The sequence below is a fragment of the Scyliorhinus torazame genome, chromosome 1, assembly GCF_047496885.1.
Source record: "Scyliorhinus torazame isolate Kashiwa2021f chromosome 1, sScyTor2.1, whole genome shotgun sequence".
Taxonomy (NCBI): Eukaryota; Metazoa; Chordata; class Chondrichthyes; order Carcharhiniformes; family Scyliorhinidae; genus Scyliorhinus; species Scyliorhinus torazame.
In genome coordinates this window covers 6,131,817-6,149,375 of record NC_092707.1, presented here as the reverse complement: position 1 = coordinate 6,149,375, position 17,559 = coordinate 6,131,817, and the positions used below count along the sequence as shown (strand labels likewise).

General features: G+C 50.5%; 1 protein-coding gene across 1 annotated transcript in view; it reads right to left on the bottom strand.

The window, feature by feature from the left end:
- The window catches only part of abcb9 (ATP-binding cassette, sub-family B (MDR/TAP), member 9), a 140,302-nt gene that overhangs the window by 119,906 nt on the left and 2,837 nt on the right, over window positions 1-17,559 (bottom strand). The window contains exons 2-3 of the mRNA XM_072516605.1: window positions 17,110-17,221; window positions 9,409-9,539 (exon numbers count right to left, since the gene is read on the bottom strand). Coding sequence (XP_072372706.1) covers window positions 9,409-9,539; window positions 17,110-17,221 — 243 coding nt within the window. The remainder of the gene's footprint in view (window positions 1-9,408; window positions 9,540-17,109; window positions 17,222-17,559) is intronic.

Below are 17,559 nucleotides of genomic sequence, written 5' to 3'. Positions count from 1 at the left end.
CTGTGTCCCAGTGCCCTGTGTCCCAGTGGCCTGTGTCCCAGTGCCCTGTGTCCCAGCGCCCAGTGTCCTGTGTCCCAGTGTCCTGTGTCCCAGTGCCCTGTGTCCCCGTTCCCTGTGTCCCCGTTCCCTGTGTCCTGTGTCCCAATGTGAGACTGTGTCCCAGTGTCCCAGTGTCCTGTGCCCCAGTGTCCTGTGTCCCAGTGCCGTGTGTCCCAGTGCACTGTGTCCCCGTTCCCTGTGTCCCCGTTCCCTGTGTCCTGTGTCCCAATGTGAGACTGTGTCCCAGTGTCCCAATGTCCTGTGTCCCAGTGTCCTGTGTCCCAGTGCCCTGTGTCCCAGTGCCCTGTGTCCCCGTTCCCAGTGTCCTGTGTCCCAGTGTGAGCCTGTGTCCCAGTGTCCTATGCCACAGTGTCAGCCTGTGTCCCAGTGTCGTCCTGTGTCCCAGTGTCGTCCTGTGTCCCAGTGTCGTCCTGTGTCCCGGTGTCCTGTGTCCCAGTGTCCTGTGTCCCAGTGTCCTGTGTCCCAGTGCCCCGTGTCCCAGTGCCCAGTGTCCCAGTGCCCAGTGTCCTGTGTCCCAGTGTCCTGTGTCCCAGTGTCCTATGTCCCAGTGTCATGTGTCCCAGTGTCATGTGTCCCAGTGTCCTGTGTCCCAGTGTCCTATGTCCCAGTGCCCTGTGCCCCAGTGTCCTGTGTCCCAGTGCCCTGTGCCCCAGTGTCCTGTGTCCCAGTGCCCTGTGCCCCAGTGTCCTGTGTCCCAGTGCCCTGTGTCCCAGTGCTCTGTACCCCAGTGTCCTGTGTCCCACTCTCCTGTGTCCCATTGTGAGCCTGTGTCCCAGTGCCCTGTGTCCCAGTGCCCCAATGTCCTGTGTCCCAGTGTCCCAGTGCCCTGTGTCCCAGTGCCCTGTGCCCCAGTGTCCTGTGTCCCAGTGCCCTGTGTCCCACTGTCCTGTGTCCCAGTGTCCTGTGCCCTGTGTCCCAGTGCCCTGTGTCCCAGTGCCCCAGTGTCCTGTGTCCCAGTGCCCTGTGCCCCAGTGTCCCAGTGCCCTGTGCCCCAGTGTCCTGTGTCCCAGTGCCCTGTGTCCCACTGTCCTGTGTCCCAGTGCCCTGTGCCCTGTGTCGCAGTGCCCTGTGTCGCAGTGCCCTGCGCCCCAGTGCCCTGCGCCCCAGTGCCCTGCGCCCCAGTGCCCTGCGTCCCTGTGCCCTGTGTCCCAGTGCCCTGCGTCCCAGTGTCCTGTGTCCCAGTGTCCTGTGTCCCAGTGTCCTGTGCCCCAGTGTCCTGTGTCCCAGTGTCCTGTGTCCCAGTGCCATCTGTCCCAGTGCCCTGTGCCCCAGTGTCCTGTGCCCCAGTGCCCTGTGTCCCAGTGTCCTGTGTCCCAGTGCCCTGTGCCCCAGTGCCCTGTGTCCCAGTGCCCTGTGTCCCAGTGCCCTGTGTCCCAGTGTCCTGTGTCCCAGTGCCCTGTGTCCCAGTGTCCTGTGTCCCAGTGTGAGCCTGTGTCCCAGTGCCCTGTGTCCCAGTGTCCTGTGTCCCAGTGTCCTGTGTCCCAGTGTCCTGTGTCCCAGTGTCCTGTGCCCCAGTGTCCTGTGTCCCAGTGTCATGTGCCCCAGTGTCCTGTGCCCCAGTGCCCTGTGTCCCAGTGCCCTGTGTCCCAGTGTCCTGTGCCCCAGTGTCCTGTGCCCCAGTGCCCTGTGTCCCAGTGCCCTTTGTCCCAGTGCCCTGTGTCCCAGTGTCCTGTGCCCCAGTGTCCTGTGTCCCAGTGTCCTGTGCCCCAGTGTCCTGTGTCCCAGTGTCCTGTGTCCCAGTGCCCTGTGTCCCAGTGTCCTGTGTCCCAGTGTCCTGGGTCCCAGTGTCCTGTGTCCCAGTGTCCTGTGTCCCAGTGTCCTGTGCCCCAGTGTCCTGTGCCCCAGTGTCCTGTGTCCCAGTGCCCTGTGTCCCAGTGTCCTGTGCCCCAGTGTCCTGTGCCCCAGTGCCCTGTGTCCCAGTGCCCTTTGTCCCAGTGCCCTGTGTCCCAGTGCCCTGTGTCCCAGTCTCCTGTGTCCTGTGTCCCAGTGTCCTGTGCCCCAGTGTCCTGTGTCCCAGTGCCCTGTGTCCCAGTGTCCTGTGTCCCAGTGTTCTGTGCCCCAGTGTCCTGTGCCCCAGTGCCCTGTGTCCCAGTGCCCTGTGTCCCAGTGCCCTGTGTCCCAGTCTCCTGTGTCCCAGTGCCCTGTGTCCCAGTCTCTTGTGTCCCAGTGCCCTGTGCCCCAGTGTCCTGTGTCCCAGTGTTCTGTGCCCCAGTGTCCTGTGCCCCAGTGCCCTGTGTCCCAGTGCCCTGTGTCCCAGTGCCCTGTGTCCCAGTCTCCTGTGTCCCAGTGCCCTGTGTCCCAGTCTCTTGTGTCCCAGTGCCCTGTGTCCCAGTGTCCTGCGTCCCTGTGCCCCAGTGTCCTGTGACAGATGAATGAAATCAGGAAGCACTATTTCACACACAAAGGGTAATCTGGAACTCATTCCCCCAAAACGTAGTCAGATGAAATTTCCAAGTTTATGTTCTCAGGTCACCACTATCACACCCATTGTGTAACACAGTGTGACAATTGTGCACAGTGCTACAACAGTGATGGTCTCCTCCAGAGGGCCCCAGCATCACAGCTGCCAGTGTTCAGCAAATTCGATTCACCCCACGTGATATCAAGAGATGGCTGAAGGCAGTGGATACTGTAAAGGATCTGGACCCCGACAATATTCCAGCAATAGGACTGAACACTTGTGCTCCAGAACTTGCTGCACCCCTAGCCAAGCTGTTCCAGGTCAGCTACAACGCTAAAATCGACTTAGCAATGTGGAAAACTGCCCAGGTGTGTCCTGTACACAAGAAACAGGACAAAACCAACCCAGCCAATTAACGCCCTATCAATCTACTCCATCATCAGCAAAGGGATGGGAGGGGTCATCAACAGAGCTATCAAGCGGCACTTACTCAGCAACAACCTGCTCACGGGCGCTCAGTTTGGGTTCCGCCAGGGTCACTCAGCTCCTGACCTCATTACAGCCTTGGTTCAAACATGAACAAAAGAGCTGAATGCCGAGGTGAGGTGAAAATGACTGCCCTTGACCAAGGCAGCATTTGACCGAGTGTGCCATCAAGGAGCCCTAGTTAAACTGCAGTCAATGGGAGTCAGGGGGGAAACTCTCCACTGGTTGGTGTCCTACCTGATTATCCTTGCTACCCTTCTTAAACCGAGGAACAACATTGGCTATTCTCCAGTCCTCCGGGACATCACCTGAAGACAGTGAGGATCCAAAGATTTCTATCAAGGCCTCAGCAATTTCCTCTCCAGCCTCCTTCAGTATTCTGGGGTACTTCTTCGTTCGGATGCCTTGCCCATTCCGTACAAGGGAAAGGCCATCATAAAGAACTGTTCCGTTTTAGAAATAGTCCTTTTTGCTCGCGAGGGGGAGTGCTTAAGGGTGGGTAGGTGACGCATTTCAGGTACAACATATCCCAAAAAGCAGGATCCTGTCCAATCAATGGTGAGCCATGGATATGCTTTAGTGCCGCATATGAAATAGGTTCCATTATAGGCTGTAAAATCATCAGCTGATGTCATCCAGGGGATTGGGGATGTCTATCCCCATGAAATGTTAGCGGTTATATTCCATACCTTGGACCAATCACAGTTAAACATGCCCTTGTTGGATATGCCTGGTACCGGTCCTTGCCAGTCAACTGTAAGGCTGCACCTACTTTGCCCCATTAACTTTCCTTTCCCTGATTTATTAAAACACATGGAATCTTGAACATTATACGAGTGGACAGTGAGGGAGGGTGGAGTCAAGGCATGATTATAGGTAGGTTGATACGAAGCTGAAAATTTAGTCATGTCATAGCCAGCAGATCTCCATATTTCCATATCCCCTCTATCTCCCCTGCTCCCTGTTTGATTTTGTCGTAAAATCCATTCAACCGTCTCTGCGATATGAAAGGGGAGGGATTGGAGAGGTATTCCTTCCCTCGAATGGACGGGGATGTGGGTACAAACCCAACACTTGCTTACGTTCAATTTTTCAGCATAAAGATATGACGTATATAAATAGGTATTGGAAGGCAGGTCTCGTTTAGATCGTTTTTTTTACTACCGACTGGCCATTAAGGCTAAATAGTCCAGAGAGTCCATAAGACATAGGAGTGGAAGTAAGGCCATTCGGCCCATCGAGTCCACTCCACAAATTACGCAAAGTCCGAAAATTATAATGAAGATCTTCATCCTGTGTTCTCGTCGGGGTTGGAGACTACCTTCTTGCAATCTGATAGATTGTGACAATAAAGATTATGATTATTGTGTCTCCTCTTTGGATTTAATATTTTCCCTCATTTTTCTGGTAAGCCAAGAGTGAGCAACCTTTCCTCTTTTATTTTTGCACCGGACATTAGTGAATAATTTTGGTAATTCATGCACAAGATCTTTAAATATGAATCACAAAGAACAAAGAAATGTACAGCACAGGAACAGGCCCTTCGGCCCTCCAAGCCCGTGCCGACCATACTGCCCGACTAAACTACAATCTTCTACACTTCCTGGGTCCGTATCCTTCTATTCCCATCCTATTCATATATTTGTCAAGATGCCCCTTGAATGTCCCTATTGTCCCTACTTCCACTACCTCCTCCGGTAGTGAGTTCCAGGCGCCCACTACCCTCTGCGTAAAAAAACTTGCCTCGTACATCTACTCTAAACTTTGCCCCTCTCACCTTAAACCTATGCCCCCTAGTAATTGACCCCTCTACCCTGGGGAAAAGCCTCTGACTATCCACTCTGTCTATGCCCCTCATAATTTTGTATACCTCTATCAGGTCGCCCCTCAACCTCCTTCGTTCCAGTGAGAACAAACCGAGTTTATTCAATCGCTCCTCATAGCTTATGCCCTCCATACCAGGCAACATTCTGGTAAATCTCTTCTGCACCCTCTCTAAAGCCTCCACATCCTTCTGGTAGTGTGGCGACCAGAATTGAACACTATACTCCAAGTGTGGCCTAACTAAGGTTCTATACAGCTGCAACATGACTTGCCAATTCTTATACTCAATGCCCCGGCCAATGAAGGCAAGCATGCCGTATGCCTTCTTGACTACCTTCTCCACCTGTGTTGCCCCTTTCAATGACCTGTGGACCTGTACTCCTAGATCTCTTTGACTTTCAATACTCTTGAGGGTTCTACCATTCACTGTATATTCCCTACCTGCATTAGCCCTTCCAAAATGCATTACCTCACATTTGTCCGGATTAAACTCCATCTGCCATCTCTCCGCCCAAGTCTCCAGACAATCTAAATCCTGCTGTATCCTCAGACAGTCCTCATCGCTATCCGCAATTCCACCAACCTTTGTGTCGTCTGCAAACTTACTAATCAGACCAGTTACATTTTCCTCCAAATCATTTATATATACTACAAAGAGCAAAGGTCCCAGCACTGATCCCTGTGGAACACCACTGGTCACAGCCCTCCAATGAGAAAAGCATCCCTCCATTGCTACCCTCTGCCTTTTATGGCCTAGCCAGTTCTGTATCCACCTTACCAGTTCACCCCTGATCCCGTGTGACTTCACCTTTTGTACTAGTCTACCATGAGGGACCTTGTCAAAGGCCTTACTGAAGTCCATATAGACAACATCTACTGCCCTACCTGCATCAATCATCTTAGTGACCTCCTCGAAAAACTCTATCAAGTTAGTGAGACACGACCTTCCCTTCACAAAACCGTGCTGCCTCTCACTAATACGTCCATTTGCTTCCAAATGGGAGTAGATCCTGTCTCGAAGAATTCTCTCCAGTAATTTCCCTACCACTGAAGTAAGGCTCACCGGCCTGTAGTTCCCGGGATTATCCTTGCTACCCTTTTTAAACAGAGGAACAACATTGGCTATTCTCCAGTCCTCCGGGACATCCCCTGAAGACAGCGAGGATCCAAAGATTTCTGTCAAGGCCTCAGAAATTTCCTCTCCAGCCTCCTTCAGTATTCTGGGGTAGATCCCATCCGGCCCTGGGGACTTATCTACCTTAATATTTTTTAAGACACCCAACACCTCGTCTTTTTGGATCACAATGTGACCCAGGCTATCTACACCCCCTTCTCCAGACTCAACATCTACCAATTCCTTCTCTTTGGTGAATACTGATGCAAAGTATTCATTTAGTACCTCGCCCATTTCCTCTGGCTCCACACATAGATTCCCTTGCCTATCCTTCAGTGGGCCAACCCTTTCCCTGGCTACCCTCTTGCTTTTTATGTACGTGTAAAAAGCCTTGGGATTTTCCTTAACCCTATTTGCCAATGACTTTTCATGACCCCTTCTAGCCCTCCTGACTCCTTGCTTAAGTTCCTTCCTACTTTCCTTATATGCCACACAGGCTTCGTCTGTTCCCAGCCTTTTAGCCCTGACAAATGCCTCCTTTTTCTTTTTGACGAGGCCTACAATATCACTCGTCATCCAAGGTTCCCGAAAATTGCCGTATTTATCTTTCTTCCTCACAGGAACATGCCTGTCCTGTATTCCTTTCAACTGACACTTGAAAGCCTCCCACATGTCAGATGTTGATTTGCCCTCAAACATCCGCCCCCAATCTATGTTCTTCAGTTCCCGCCTAATATTGTTATAATTAGCCTTCCCCCAATTTAGCACATTCATCCTCGGACCACTCTTATCCTTGTCCACCAGTACTTTAAAACTTACTGAATTGTGGTCACTGTTACCAAAATGCTCCCCTACTGAAACATCTACCACCTGGCCGGGCTCATTCCCCAATACCAGGTCCAGTACCGCCCCTTCCCTAGTTGGACTGTTTACATATTGTTTTAAGAAGCCCTCCTGGATGCTCCTTACAAACTCCGCCCCGTCTAAGCCCCTGGCACTAAGTGAGTCCCAGTCAATATTGGGGAAGTTGAAGTCTCCCATCACCACAACCCTGTTGTTTTTACTCTTTTCCAAAATCTGTCTACCTATCTGCTCCTCCATCTCCCGCTGGCTGTTGGGAGGCCTGTAGTATACCCCCAACATTGTGACTGCACCCTTCTTATTCCTGATTTCTACCCATATAGCCTCACTGCCCTCGGAGGTGTCCTCTCGCAGTATAGCTGTGATATTCTCCCGAACAAGTAGCGCAACTCCGCCTCCCCTTTTACATCCCCCTCTATCCCGCCTGAAACATCTAAATCCTGGAACGTTTAGCTGCCAATCCTGCCCTTCCCTCAACCAGGTCTCTGTAATGGCAACAACATCATAGTTCCATCACCTTTCGTAAAGTTCCCCAATTTATCCTTGCCAATTCATGCCACATATCTCATAGTTATATTTATTCAAATTCAAGACTCTAGTTTTGAATTTGACTACTCCACTTTCCATTTCAATGACAAATTCTATCATATTATGCTCGCTCCTCCCCAAGGGACTCCGCACAACAAGATTGTCGATCAGGCCTTTCTCACTGAACAGTAAGTACCCAGTCTAGAAAGCCTGTTCTCTGGATGGTTTCTCAACGCATTGATCTAAGAACAGTCTAGGAATTCCTCTTCCTCTATACCATTGCTAGTTTGGTTTGTCCAATCTATGTGTAAGCTAAAGTGACCCATGATTAAAGTTGTACTCTTATTGCACGTTTTTCTGATTTCTTATTTAATACCTTTCCTTACATCTCCACTACTGTTTGCCAGTCTATAGACAACCCCCAACGACAAATTTCTGCCCCTTGGTGTTCTTTACCTTCACCCATACAGATTCCACATCATGATTTTCCGAGCCAATATTCTTCCTCACTATTCCTCCTTTACTAAAAATGCTCGCCCACCTTCTTTTACTTTTTGTCTGTACGTCCTAAATAATGAATAACCCTGGATGTTCAGTTCCCGTCCTTCGTAACTCTGCAGCCGTGGGCGGGATTCTTTGAGCGCGCCAGGTCGGAGAATCGCCGGCGGCGCGTGAAATTCCCGCCACGCCACTCCGACGCTGGTCCGTGATTCTCCGGCAACTGGTGAATCGGCAGCAATCACGCCCACGAGGGCGCCGGTCGCGGGCCGCTGAAATAGGCCCCCACGGCAATTCTCCGCGGGTGTCGGGCCGAACCCCCGCCGAGTCTCGCCAGCGTGGTTCAAACCTGGTACCACCCGGCGGGAGGTGGGACCCACAGCCACGGTGGATGTCCTGGTGGGGGCCTCCACGAGGTCCAGGCCCATGATCAGGGACTTCCGATTGGTGGGCAGCCGCGATCTGGAGGGGGCCTACCTCCTTCTGCGTGGCCTGCTGTAAGGTCCCCGACATGTTGCTCTGCGCCAGCGTGGAGACGGTAACCACGCGCATGCGCCGGCACAGATACGACCGTTGCACACATCCGCGGACCCGCGCCGGCCGTGCAGGGCTGCCTTTCGGCATCGGAGCAGCGCGCAGCACTCCGGCACCGTGCTAGCCCCCTGAAGACCGGTGAGTTGCTGGGCCAGCACTCCGGCGCCATGCTAGCCCCCTGAAGACCGGTGAGTTGCTGGGCCAGCACTCCGGCGCCATGCTAGCCCCCTGAAGACCGGTGAGTTGCTGGGCCAGGAGGCCCGTTGACGCCAGCGTACACCACTCCGGTGTTTACGCCGGCATCAACACTTGGCCGGGATTTCGGAGAATCCTGGCCCAAGTCTCTGTAATTGCAACTATATCACAACTGTTTATATCTATTTGTGCTGTTGATTCATTTCCCTTATTGCGAATACTCCGCACATTAAGAAACAACGCCTTTAGACTACTACCTGGCCAGTCATCTTAGTTTTATTTTGCTTTATGGCCCCATTTGTTTCTCTCTCGTTTATTTCTGCCTTCCATTTTTGCTTCTTACATATCTGTCTTTTGTCTCTATCCTTGCTTCTCCACCGCCTGTCTCCGTGCTCAGATTCCCATCCCCTTCCCATTCTAGTTTAAGCACTCCCCGACAGCACGAGCCTCCCTCAGATACAACGTGCCGAATTGCTTCCGTCGGAGCTGTAACCATTCCGTGATTTAATGATTCTTGTCCTTCTAGGTGCTGGAGTTTGCGGGCTTGGGCAGTTCAACAAATGTTTCAGTAACAAAGTTCTCAAATCTGTTTTTCAAAGTATCTACTATTCTAAAGAAAGTGACATTTCGGTCATGGTCGGGTGATGGGGAGAACATTTTCTAAACTTAACCCAATCAGCAGGAAATGTGTGGATTCAAGCCTGATGTTTTACTCTGCCCAAGTTTCCTCTCCATTTGCCCTGAACTCCTTTCGTTTTTCAACAGGATTCTTTTTGTATTCATTAATTACAGAAGCCAAAAAATTGCAAAGCAGAGTTGCAATGTACAATGGATATTGCAAAATTATTCCATTAAATAATTATAGTCTCAATCTCTAATTCTGAACTTTTTAATAAATTCCACTCACCTGTTTGATGGAGATCAAAGAAACAGATTTCCTGTTGCATTGTGGCACTGAATAGCTCGTTGCGCATCTGAACATTTAACCTAGCAAATGCTAGATTAAACAGACCTTCTCGAAATCCCCCGGCAATTGCTCTGTGGAAAAGGCACATTGAAATAACAAACCTACTGTCTCTGCCAATTAATTAAAGTCTTTATAGTGTGGCAATGACAGTTATTTAAATCAATCTTTCCCAACAAGCTACTACTTTCAATGAAGGAGTGTTTTTCTCACAGAAATATGTCACAGGATAATTTGCAACAAATATAATATTATTATTGTTATTATTAGAGCAAATAGACCAGCAAAACCATTGTTTTCATTTCTCATTGCACATTATTTGCCTTCATCGGACGGGGCATCGAGTATAAAAGTTTACAAATTATATATTTTTAAAATTTTATTTATTGTCACATGGACCGAAGTACAGTGAAAAATATTTGAAAAATGAAATGAAAATCGCTTATTGTCACAAGTAGGCTTCAAATGAAGTTACTGTGAAAAGTCCCTAGTCGCCACATTCCGGGGCGCCTGTTTGGGGAGGCTGGTACGGGAAAATATTTTTCTGCGGCCGAGGGAACGTACACAGTACGTACATAGTAGACAAAAGAATAATCAACAGAGAACATTGACAGCGGTGCATCGACAAACAGTGATTGGTTACAGTGCGGAACAAGGGCCAAACAAAGCAAATACATGAGCAAGAGCAGCATAGGGCGTCGTGAATAGTATTCTTACAGGGAACAGATCAGTCCAAGAGTTACAGTTATATAGAACGTTGGTTGGGCCACATTTGGAATACTGTGTCCAATTCTGGTCACCACACTACCAGAAGGACGTGGAGGCTTTGGAGAGAGTACAGAAAAGGTTTACCGGGATGTTGCCTGGTTTGGAGGGTATTAGCTATGAGAAGAGATTAAATAAACTGGGATCATTCTCCCTAGATTGTTTCCTCCCACAGTCCAAAGATGTGCAAGTTAGGTGGATTGGCCATACTAAATTGCCCTTAGGTTAGATGGGATTGCTGGGTTATGGGGATAGGGTGGAGGTGTGGGCTTAAGTAGGATGCTCTTTCCAAGAGCCGGTGTAGGCTCGATGGGCCGAATGGCCTCCTTCTGCACTGCAAATTCTATGATTCTAGAGAGACGGAGGCTGAGGGACAACTTAATTATTAGGGGTATAGATAGGGTGAACAGTTGGAGTTTTTTTCCCAGGGTGGAAATGACAATTACAAGGGAGCACAGGTTCAAGGTGAGGGGGGATAGATTCAGTGGAGATGTGCAGGGGAAGTTTTTTTACACAGAGGGTGGTGGTAGCCTGGAATGCACGGCCAAATGAGGTAGTTGAGGCAAATATGTTAGCGACCTTTAAGACTTATCGAGATGGACACATGAACAAATGGATACAGAAGGATACAGGCGGTTGGTCAAGATAGGACACGTGATCGGCGCAGGCTTGGAGGTGCCGAAGAGCCTGTTCCTGTGCTGTATTGCTCTTAGATTCATTCATCAGCAATATAAACATCTCATTTTGTCCATCTGTCAATACAGCTGAAATAGTTAAACCATCACCCATCATCTGGGGCTGGCTTAGCACACGGGGCTAAATAGCTGGCTTTGAAAGCAGACCAAGGCAGGCCAGCAGCACGGTTCAATTCCCGTACCAGCCTCCCCGAACAGGCGCCGGAATGTGGCGACTAGGGGCTTTTCACAGTAACTTCATTTGAAGCCTACTTGTGACAATAAGAGATTTTCATTTCATTTGATGTGAAGATCTTTAAATAGCCATCAGAGCAATGAACACTTTAATCATAGAAAATGGTTCATCTTCAAGAACTAAGAACATTCTGGAAGAGTCGGAATTTTCCAGCCATTCCTGTGAGCGGGATCTTCCGTCCATACAATGGGAAACCCCATTGAACCGGCCAATGAGTGGCTACCCCCATCGCCGTGGGAGGCACAGAAAATCCCACCCACTGTCTCTTAAAGGGTTAATGCAAGAACTCTGATTTCGAAGAGTCATTCTTTTACAAGGAAGGGTAAGTAAGCAGTTTTAATGAAGCTGGAAACCTCTCGGCCCTGGTGGACCGTGTACAAAGGGTGTCACAAGGTAGTTTATCGCACTGAAAGAAGTCATACCTGGAAAACTGTTTAAAAGGTGTGCGGTGTGTGTCTTTGTCTGTGTATGTGTGGTGTGTGTATGTGTATGTGTGGTGTGTGTCTGTGTATGCGTATGTGTGTCTGTGTATGCGTGGTGTGTGTCTGTGTATGCGTGGTGTGTGTCTGTGTATGCGTGGTGTGTGTCTGTGTATGTGTGGTGTGTGTCTGTGTATGCGTGGTGTGTGTCTGTGTATGCGTATGTGTGTATGTGTGGTGTGTCTGTGTATGCGTGGTGTGTGTCTGTGTATGCGTGGTGTGTGTCTGTGTATGCGTATGTGTGTCTGTGTATGTGTGGTGTGTGTGTGTGTATGCGTGGTGTGTGTCTGTGTATGCGTATGTGTGTCTGTGTATGTGTGGTGTGTGTCTGTGTATGCGTGGTGTGTGTCTGTGTATGTTTTGTGAGGGCCACGAAAAATCCAGCTTTAAGAAAAATTGAGTTTTAAGGATACAAAGTAATAACATTTATTTACAATAACATATATATAACAGTAGCAGTAACTTCCCTTGCTGCATACTCCTTCCTGCTGGTTCCTGAACTGGCCAGCTTTATTTATACTAGGAGTTTACTAATGGTTTCTCCGCCCCCCTCATTGGGGAAGCTCATGCTCCCACAGGATTGTGGGATTGTCATTAGTCCCCAGCCAATGGTAAGTAGGCAGGTTATAACATCCCTCCCCCCCAAAGTCCAAGGAATCCACCGAAGACCCTGGCGAAGGAGGGCGTCGGACTCGATTTGCCGCAGGCCGGACACCATTTGCACGCGGTGCTGGATCAGGCGGCGTGTAACGAGACGGAGACCGGCGCTTCCGTGATGAACGGCGCAACGGTTGTACATCCACGGCCCGTGGACCCGAGGATTCCCCCTCTGATGCATCCTGTGTCTCCATCTCGGAGTCAGAGTCTGCTGCCTCCGTCATGTCAGCATCTCTATCTCCATTCGGTCCCGTAACGACCTGCGCAGGCTTCGAGTGAGGCACCAGTGGAAGATTGTGAGGACTACCTTTCCTTGTCTCTGCGGCTGTAGAAATGAGCTCCGGGGGCGGGGAATCTTTTGAGGGGATAGTCTTCTGGACCGAATGTGGTCTACATGTTTGCGCTGGAGACGACCCTGGGCTTGCACCTGGTAAGATATAGGGCCCGTTTGGCGAAAGATTACACCAGGAACCCATTGGGCACCACAAGCAAAATTCCGAATGAACACTGGGTCACCGGGCGCAAACTGCCGAATCGGCCGATGCCGAGAGAATCCCTGTCCCTGCCGTTCTTGTGTGCGGTGTACTTTTGCACCAATGTCCGGGAAAACCATACTAAGGCGGGTGCGAAGTCTCCGGCCCATTAGGAGTTCTGCGGGAGCTACCCCAGTCACTGCATGGGGGGTGGTCCTGTACGTAAACAAAAAGCGAGCCAATCTCGTGTCCATTGATCCGGAAGACTGCTTCTTTAGGCCTCTTTTGAATGTCTGCACTGCGCGCTCTGCCAACCCATTTGAAGCCGGGTGGTAAGGGGCAGTGCGGATATGGCGGATGCCGTTCATCTTCGTGATCCTCGCAAACTCCTCACTCGTGAATGGAGTGCCGTTATCCGTGACCAGCACCTCGGGGAGGCCATGCGTACTAAACGATAAACGCATCTTTTCAATTGTTGCGCAGGACGTTGTCCCCTGCATCTTATGCACCTCTAGCCATTTAGACTGGGCGTCAATTAGTAGAAGGAACATGGATCCTTGAAAAGGGCCTGTGAAATCTGCATGCAAGCGTGCCCAAGGCCGCCCTGGCCATTCCCAGTGATGTCGGGGCGCGGCCGGCGGAAGCTTCTGATGCTCCTGGCAAATGGAGCAGTTTTGGGCCACCTTCTCAATGTCGGTGTCGCGGCCTGGCCACCAGACATAACTCCGGGCCAACATTTTCATCTTGGTCACGCCCGGATGCCCATTGTGCAAGTCTGTTAGTATCAGCTCCTGGCCTTTTTCCGGGACAATCACACGCGGCCTCCACAAGAGGATGCCGTCTTCCACGCTGAATTCTGACAGCTTGGAGGAAAATGCCCGCAACTTGCCTGGGAACTGTCTATGCTGCCCACCATACAGGACTATGCGCCGAACCTTTGACAGGACTGGCTCCGTCTGGGTCCACTCAAGGATCTGTGATGCCGTGACAGGCAAGGTGTCCATAAAATTTAGGGTTGCAACCACCTCACCGGTCGTGGGGGTCGACATGGGGCCGGTCGATAAAGGCAATCGGCTCAGTGCGTCGGCATTTGCTATCTGCGTACCTGGTTTGTGCTCCAGAGAATACTCGTATGCAGCAAGCAACAAAGCCCAGCGCTGGATCCGTGCAGAAGCAATGGGCGGTATTGGCTTATCCTCTCTGAAAAGTCCCAGCAGAGGCTTATGATCAGTCACGATAGTGAAATGGCGGCCATACACGTACTGGTGGAAGCGTTTCACCGCAAAAACCACTGCCAGGCCCTCCTTCTCGATCTGCGCGTACTTTTTCTCCGCTGCAGTCAATGTGCGGGAGGCGAAAGCTATCGGTCGCTCGGCCCCGTTCTCCATCTTGTGGGACAGGACGGCCCCAATACCATACGGGGATGCATCACATGTGACGTGGGTTAGTAACCCAGACGACGACAATTGTTGCTTTACCCGCCGGAAAGCGGTTTCTTGCGGCTGACCCCAAACCCAGGTGTGATTTTTCTTTAGCAACAGGTGTAAGGGGGCCAGCGTAGTTGCCAGATTGGGGAGGAACTTCCCGTAATAGTTTACGAGACCGAGAAAAGAACGAAGATGCAAACTGTCAGTCGGGGCGGGGGCATGTTGAATTGCACGCACCTTCTCTGCGACGGGGTGCAAACCTTCGCGGTCCACACGATAACCAAGGTAGACTACTTCCTTTGCCTGAAATACGCACTTTGTGCGACGTAAACGGACTCCAACCTCCGAAAGGCGTCTAAGGACAGCCTCCAGATTTTCCAAATGTTCCTGCTCCGACGTCCCTGTAATCAAAACGTCATCTAAGTAGACAGCAACACGTGGTAAACCTCTCAAAATGCCCTCCATAACACGTTGAAAAATTGGAGGATACTCCAAAGGGCAACCGTGTATATTCATACAGGCCCCGGTGTGTATTAATCGTTACATATGGTCGGGAGGCAGGGTCCAGCTCCAACTGCAGGTAGGCGTGACTCATATCTAATTTTGTGAACGAGAGTCCACCTGCAGGTTTCGCGTAGGGATCCTCTATGCGAGGCATTGGATATCGGTCGAGTCGGGAAACCGTATTCACTGTAAGTTTATAGTCACCACACAAGCGAACTGTGGCATCTGGCTTCATTACAGGTACAATTGGTGCTGCCCAGTCAGCAAAACGGACGGGCCTGATAATACCCAAACTCTCCAAACGAGTGAGCTCCCCTTCTACCTTCTCGAGCAAGGCGTAAGGCACTGGGCGCGCCCGGAAATAGCGCGGCGTGGCTCCTGGTTCGACTTGGATACGGGCTACGGCCCCTTTTATTTTCCCCAAACCAGGCTGGAATACATCTGGGTATCGTCCTAGCACCTCAGTCAACCCTTCAGAAACTGTTTGGAGGATGTGCTGCCATTGCAACCGCAAATGGCGCAACCAGTCCCGACCCAACAGGCTGGGCCCATGGCCGCGCACCACGATAAGTAGGAAACGCCCCTCCTGGCGTCCATAAACAACAGGGGTCATTGTAGTTCCTGCAATGTCCAGTGGTTCCCCCGTGTAGGTGGCCAACCTGGCCTGTGAGTCGGTTAATGTAAGGGTCTGTATACCCTGCTTGATGCGGTCGAATGTCCTCTGGGCGATCACGGAGACCGCTGCGCCAGTATCCAACTCCATCTCAAGCGGTTGGCCATTGACCCGTACTGTCACCTTAATGGGGGCCACACGGGGAGCTGCCACACAATGCAGCTGCAGGCAGTCGTCCTCCGTCTCCACGTCCTCAGGAGTAGTCGCCGCAGGTTCATCCACATGGAAGGTACGGCCCCTGGGCTGGTCCCAGTTACGGCCCCTGGGCTGGTCCCAGTTTCGGTCGGAACGACGGCGCCTCTGGCACCCCCAGGACCGCCGTCCGCGACGGGGTCGGCGCCTAGAAGTCTGACACAGACATTGCTCCTCATCCATTGGTTCTGGAGAAGGCTCCCTTCGGGGAGGAATGTCCGACGGCCACTGGCGTCGGTCCGGACGTCGCCTCGCCCAAGGTACCGCAGGAGTGCGGGGGGACGTTTTCGGATGGAAGGAGTTGCGCCCCAAGGCATGCACTTCCATTCCCTGTAGCTCCTGCACTCCTCGTTCTGCGCTCTCTCGGGACAATACTATTTGAATGGCCTGTTGAAAAGTCAATGTTGGTTCAGCTAACAACTTTCTCTGGGTGGCCGCATTGTTAATACCGCAAACCAAACGGTCGCGTAACATTTCTGACAAGGTCTCACCATAGTCACAGTACTCCACAATCCTGCGTAGCCTGGATAGTAAATTGGCAAGGGATTCTCCTGGGGTCCTCTCAGCGGTATTAAACCGATAACGCTGGACTATCGTGGACGGGGTTGGGTTAAAATGTTGCCCCACTATATTCACAAGTTCATCAAACGTTTTGGTGTCCGGCGCAGCTGGGTACGTAAGGCTCCTAATCACCCCAAACGTATGCGGGCCGCAGGCGGTGAGCAATATGACCACCTGCCGCTCGTTTTCGGTGATATTGTTTGCCCGGAAATAGTAACGCATCCGTTGTGTGTACTGGTTCCAGTTTTCCAGCGCATATATATAACAGTAGCAGTAACTTCCCTTGCTGCATACTCCTTCCTGCTGGTTCCTGAACTGGCCAGCTTTATTTATACTAGGAGTTTACTAATGGTTTCTCCGCCCCCCTCATTGGGGAAGCTCATACTCCCACAGGATTGTGGGATTGTCATTAGTCCCCAGCCAATGGTAAGTAGGCAGGTTATAACAGTATGTGTGGTGTGTGTCTGTGTATGCGTGGTGTGTGTCTGTGTATGTGTGGTGTGTGTCTGTGTATGTGTGGTGTGTGTCTGTGTATGTGTGTGTGTATGCCTGTGTGTCAATCTGTCTGACTTGGGTATCGCGGAAAAGTAATGAGTACACTTTTATATTTCATACGGCATATTATAAGCTTTGCCTTTCTATTTGACAAGACTGGTTTGCTATTTATTGAAAGAAGCCAGGTTATAGTACCTTTTATTTATTCTGTGTAAAGGTAAAGAGTTGGTCACTTTGGCGAGTGAATTAAACTTTATTGAACGAATGGTGACGTGTGTGGTGTAGTGGGGCAAGAAAAACTGGGCACTCCTCCCATCCTGGTCATAACTGCAAAGCCTGTGCCCAATAATTTACTCAGTAATCTTTGTAGCACATGCCCCATCACTTAGAACACTTCAAAACTCAAGGTTTTCAACAACTGACTGTGCAAATATAAAAAGTTAAACATTTATTATGCAGAACAAGAAATATTGCTGGGAGATGCTTACCCTACAATTGCGAATAACGCCATTTGCATTAAGTTTCTGTTGAAACTGCTCCTGTCCTTCTGTGGTAGCTCATCCAGTATTGCACCCAAAAAATAAGGGTTAAAGACTTCTCCTATATTTAACAAACCAAGAAGATCAATTTCAACCAAAGTTAAGATAATTAATCGTTGCAAAGACACAATTGAAAGACATATCCACCAATATTCACCTTATTGAAGAGACTTTATGGCCTTAGCCACGTTTCAAGTCAACATAAATGCTGAGCCTCCCCTATCAATGACAAGCCGCATTTCCCACCAATCAAGTGCAGGAATATCATTGTAATACATTAGCATATCATTATCTAGCCGATACGCCAGAATCATAACCCCAGGACATATAATGCACCTACGGCGGTGTGATATCAGAATGGCGTGATATACGACTTGTCTCAAAAGGCAAGCACCGAGC